We start from the raw sequence: 5,886 nt of genomic DNA, 5'->3' as shown, positions 1-5,886 counted from the left end.
TTAAAAAAAAAAAAAAAATTTAATATTACAAAGTCAATTTTTGGCACTGTACATGTCAGATGACACTGTAGCTGGAACAGTGCCGTTCCAGCTACAGTGCCGGCTCTGGCTAAGGGCAAACATAGCTATTGTTTTATCAAATCACTTCCTATAAAGGTTTAAATTTTGTTAATTCACTTCCCGAGGGTTCAAGTGTTATCAAATTGATCTTTTTGTTTATTTTTTGTTAAATTTTTAATAGAGTTGTCACATCATACTTGATCAGAACACACGTGTCCTCTCTAATAATAATAAAAAAAGAAAAAATGAAGAAATCAAATTATAAATATAAATATATATACAAAAAAAAAGGGGGGGAAAAGAAAAGAAAGATTGAAATAGATTTTTTGTTTTTTGGCTCAGAAATAGAATTAACATTAATAAAGTTGAAAAGCTCTATTTAATGGGCGGGAATCCTATCTGGAATATGAACGGACAAGTTCTTGGAACGATGGTCGTTGCTTGAACTTGGCGCATCCTAGGAAGGCTGGAAGCAGCGAGATTCAGCTTTCAAGTGCGCAAAACCATGTGTAAATCAATGGGGCATGATTTGACGTCTGATTTGCCCACCATTTTCACACACGCGTTCCAATTATTGGAAGTCGGAGAATAAAGGGGTTTCCTGCTTGCTAGCTGGCCCCTTTCTTGAATTCCTGTGTCCTATAATATAATTGACTAATTCTACGATGAAAACACAAACAAGAATGAGAATATGCACAATGCTCTTCCACCAAAAGACGATGCTCCTTTTTCTTCTGGGGGGATTAAATGGGGGCATCTGGTTCTCTGCTATTCAATGTTTTCCCTCCGTAGTGGAGCCAATATTTTATACACCTCCACAGTCCACACGCAAACGCCATCCTTTTGGCTCTCATAAATTCCTCCCCCCATTTTGCTTACATGTCAGAGTGCGCAACGCTCTCACATCGCTTGCTCTCTCAATCTGAAAAATGGTATGTAATGATGGTTTTACATATGATATATATATATATATTACTCTGTTTTGAGTTGAGGAAAGTTGGGTAATCGGTTGGAATTTGATGTTGTTGCCGCAGAATTCGGAGGTGTCCGCGAAGAAACCCATATCAGTTGGGCCGTGGGGATCTCAGCAAGGGTTGAATTGGGACGATGGAGTTTACTCAACAGTGAGGCAATTGGTAATAACTCACGGAGCCGGCATCGACTCCATCCAGATTGAGTACGATAAGAAAGGGACCTCCATTTGGTCAGACAGGCATGGTGGAAATGGAGGCCACAAAACAGACAAGGTTAATCATACTATTACTGCCCTTGTTTTAATCACTTTTAGTAATTAACCAAAATATTAATTTGACATTACAGGAATTACTACTGTATAAACAATGAGACATTAAAAATATCTGAAACTATTAGGTTCATTTGGAAAAACCTTTAGATGGTATTTTTTACTTGTTTGTTGTGACGTGAAATAAAGGTGAAAGTAGTTTTAAGTGTTTTGTGTTTTGAATTGTTTGTTAATGCTTTTGCTTTTTAACTAAAAAGCCAAAAACTACCCTAAAAAATATTGTCAAACAAGGTTTTCATAAGTATTTACGCCTTGCAGGTCAAGCTTGATTACCCGGATGAGTTCCTGACTTCAATACATGGACACTATGGTACCTTAAACGAATGGGGGCCTGTCTTTGTTCGATCACTGACTTTTGAGAGCAACATGAGAACATATGGACCATTTGGTATCGAAAAAGGAACATATTTCTCATTCCCAATGACTGGGGGCAAGATTGTTGGGTTCCATGGTAAGTGCGGCTGGTATCTTGATGCAATTGGTGCTTATTTGAAGCCGATTGAGAAAGAGTATCCATCCAAAGCTTTGTCTCGACAGTCGCAAAAGTATGTTGCTAATGGGACTGAGAAGGTTGGCTTCTCTGTAATACAAGGGACTATAGGTGAAAGCTTTGATATAGTTCTTGCTGTAAGACAAAAGGATGATTTCGGCAACCCCCTACAGAATAAAGTTTCTAGGGAAATTTCTAGTCTGGAAACCAGTGATTTGGGAACTAAAGGAAAGGTGGACCATCTTAATTAGTTTTCTTTTTTGTTGAAGTTTTTAAGTGACTCACATGGATTAAGCACAATCTTAGCCATGTGTATATAAGCTATTGAGAACTCTCCCCTTTTAAGCCGGTTTTTAAGGCGAGTTCTACAACGGACTTGTAAAGGGAGGGTGCCCAAGAGCTTGTATACACATAGTTAAGATTACGTTTAAACTATGTGGGACACTTATATGTTGCACACAAGAAGAGGTTTAGACTACTAATTAAGGTTCATTTCAGATGCCAAGTATTGAGAAGGTTCCCTCAAAAGTTGATGGCGTGGTAACATTTGGGCCATGGGGTGGAAATGGTGGGACTGTGTTTGATGATGGCATGTATACAGGCATTAGACAGATTAATTTGTCTCGCAATATTGTTGGAATTGTATGGATAAGAGTTTTGTATGATTGCGATGGGGATGACATATGGGGAAGCAAACATGGGGGCACTGGAGGATATAAGAATGAAAAGGTGAATCAAGCTCTTTAATTTCATATAGAATTTAAATTATATCTTTGGTACCTATTATCAAAATTTCTTATGTGCATTTTCTGCAGATAGTGTTTGATTATCCATCTGAAATCTTGACTCATATAGTAGGCTCCTATGGCCCTATAATGTACATGGGGCCTAGTGTTATCAAGTCACTCACTTTCTACACCAATAAAGGGAAGTATGGGCCATATGGAGAAGAACAAGGATCCAGCTTCACCACCAAATTGAAGGCAGGAAGGATTGCTGGAATCCATGGGAGGAAGGGTTTATTCATAGATGCTCTAGGGGTACATGTTATAGAAGGGACAGTAATGCCTCTGCCTCTGGCTGTGGATTATTCTCCTTCCAATGCAAGCATGCCTTACGAACCCCCGATTTCTGAGGTAGATAATTCGCAGTGGTCAAACAAACTTGTATTAACAAAGAAAGGACCAATTGAAGAGGTAATCTATGACCATTTCCTGCATGCCAATATGCCTCTAACAAGGAAAAACATTATATGGAGGGTTTTATTTACCAAAGGATTGCTTACTTTTTTCCAGGTTGCTTTTGGTGTGATAAAAGAACCAGCCCCATGTGGACCAGGTCCATGGGGAGGGGATGGAGGGAGACCATGGGATGATGGAGTTTTTTCTGGGATCAAACAGATTTATGTGACAAGAGTTGCAGAAGCCATTTGCTCCATTCAGCTTGAGTATGACCGAAATGGACAAGCTGTTTGGTCCATCAAGCATGGGGGTAATGGAGGAACTGCCACACATCGGGTACTCTTAATAAGCCATTTCCTTGTTTCAGAGTGTCCGTTGATTATGGACAAAATTTTCCTTCAAATTTTATCTAATCTAATCTTTTAAACTGACATGTGATCAAAATAACGTGCATTCTGCAGGTAAAACTGGAGTACCCGCATGAAGTACTGATCTGCATATCTGGGTATTATGGTCCAATCACCAGTGATCAGCGGCCTAAAGTTATACGGTCACTGACATTTTATACCAGTCGAGGCAAGTATGGTCCGTTTGGTGAGGAAATAGGAACATTTTTCACATCAACCACGACAGAAGGCAAGGTGGTCGGCTTCCATGGGAGGAGTAGCTGCTACTTGGATGCCATTGGTGTCCATATGCAACACTGGCTTGGAAGTCAACGGCCTTCAAAGCCATCTATCTTTAAAAGGTTCACTTGATCAAAAGCTTTCCATCAAACAAATATGACAATGATTTTATTGACATTCAAGCGCTATAAATCCATGTTCAAGTTGGTCGATGTTTTAATCCAAAATAAAATGATTTACCATCATTCATAAACCATAGAAGAATTATATGTACTCCAAGGTCAATAAATTATGTATCGACCCTAATGATGTCTGCTTGATTGAGACCGTTTCAGTTTTTCATAATTTTTTATTTAAGGTGGTCAGTTTATATATAAAACTTAGGACAAGGTTTTCTTCCAAACTAGATATGAGAATAATTTACACCCGACTCTAAGACATGAGATAATCCTCTTCTCTCTCAAACCCTAATCTAGATATGAGCATATATAATTTGATCTTATATATCTATGATACAAAAAATGGTTTTAGCAATCAAGTCTACTGAGTATTATGGCTTCTCTTGGGCTCCTAGAATGATCCAGCAAGATTTCGACCCGCCATCCATGAAACAACTGCAATTACTGGGCTCCAAGGGTTTTCTTAGTATGGGTCTTCCATGTGGACCTATTGGTTAGCTAAACAAGTAGAGAGAGAGAGAGAGAGATTGTTTCTTATTGGACCATGATCGGGCTTGGCACCTTATGTGTAACATTCCAATCCTCAATCCTATACTGAGAAGATGATTAGCCACGTAAAGTGAGTAAATTATAAAGGAGCTTATAGGTGTTAAGTTTCACATTAGTTCCTTATTAAATAAGACTAGGCTTTATAAGTAATTTTAGCAAGCTCTAATTGCAATTTAACTAGTCATTTTTGAGTGATAATAACACATGTAATTTTTTTTTATCTGCACAAGTAGAGGGAAAGGAAAATGGAAATTCAAACTAGTAATCTTCGTTTCATGGGGCGTAGTTCGTAGCCGATTGAGCTACTTCTTGGAGATAACACAGATGTAACTTGTACTTTATTCTTTTGCAAATTTATGTGACATTTATTATGCTAGCCACTAAATAATTTAATTTAATTTTGATTGATGCGACAGTGCACATGATCACTTATATCATTTTACAAGAGAATTCTAATGAAAGTTGTACTCGAAGCATTTTCCAATCATTTAGGCTATGTTTGGCAAATGAGTGGACTTAGGAAGTGGGGCGAAACTGTAGCAGGTTTGTTGATGTGAGAGAAAAAAGTAAGAATGTTTTGTATAAAAAAGTGAAAAATTTTGTTTTGTAGTGATTTTTTTTTTATTATTTGAATAGTAATAAAAAATGATTAATATGATGTAAAAAGTAAGAATGTTATGGTTGATTTTGAGAAATTTTTTTTGAAATTTTTGGTCCAGTCCCGCCCACTCCTTTGCCAAAAGAAGAAGTAAAGTCAAAAAAATTGTCTCTTTTCCTTTTTTGTTTCGAATTATTTCATTTTTTTTCCCTTGGAAAAAAGATAAAAAAGAGTGGGGGTGGTTGACCCCATAACCAATCGAAACAAGATAGGGTGATCTGCTTTAGCTTGTAGCCTTTTACTTTTTTCTACTTAGATGAACCAAAGCAAAGACAATTAGAGGTATTATAAGAGACTTAGGGATTCATTTTTAGGCCCCTATTGGTGTAGGCTAGATATTTAAAAATACAGAGCCCAACACAACACTCCATAATCTTGTAGTTCTTGCTTAATTTCTTGCATCACACATCAATCAACGTAATCTTGTTTAGATTATCATAAACAAATCAAAAGGTAATTAATTTGTTTATTATTAAAAAAAAAAAAAAACAAAAAAACACACACACACATTTTTTGTAATTTGTCCTTTCCCCCATTTTCCCTAAATGGAGTTTTTTTTTTTTTCCTAGTAGGGTACAGTAATTAGTGTAAGTGAGAGTACAGGAAAAAAAAATGAAGCTTTTTATCGAAAACAAATATCATTTGGTAATGTTTCTGATAAATATTTTAACAAAAAAAGAAGGAAGGTATAATTCTGATAAAAGATGCTTCTATTAGTATCAATTTTTTGGAGCTTTCGTTCCGTAAGTAGTAGTTGATAGCAAAGGTCGGTACCGCGGGCTCTATGAAATCGATTGGATTATGTAGAGATTCCTTCGACACAATATAGGGCATCCAAAG

General features: G+C 36.9%; 1 protein-coding gene across 1 annotated transcript in view; it reads left to right on the top strand.

Annotated features, from left to right (window-relative positions):
* Positions 1 to 3,988, top strand: part of LOC132189376 (pentatricopeptide repeat-containing protein At1g19720-like) — a 9,636-nt gene extending 5,648 nt beyond the window's left edge. The window contains exons 2-7 of the mRNA XM_059604100.1: positions 1,116 to 1,307; positions 1,622 to 2,086; positions 2,352 to 2,582; positions 2,669 to 3,049; positions 3,149 to 3,370; positions 3,496 to 3,988. Coding sequence (XP_059460083.1) covers positions 1,116 to 1,307; positions 1,622 to 2,086; positions 2,352 to 2,582; positions 2,669 to 3,049; positions 3,149 to 3,370; positions 3,496 to 3,792 — 1,788 coding nt within the window. The 3' untranslated portion in view covers positions 3,793 to 3,988. The remainder of the gene's footprint in view (positions 1 to 1,115; positions 1,308 to 1,621; positions 2,087 to 2,351; positions 2,583 to 2,668; positions 3,050 to 3,148; positions 3,371 to 3,495) is intronic.
* Positions 3,989 to 5,886: the final 1,898 nt, after the last annotated feature.

This window comes from Corylus avellana, chromosome ca8 (genome assembly GCF_901000735.1).
Source record: "Corylus avellana chromosome ca8, CavTom2PMs-1.0".
Classification (NCBI taxonomy): Eukaryota; Viridiplantae; Streptophyta; class Magnoliopsida; order Fagales; family Betulaceae; genus Corylus; species Corylus avellana.
Note: the sequence above shows the minus strand (reverse complement) of the source record. Positions and strands in the feature narration are given on the sequence as shown.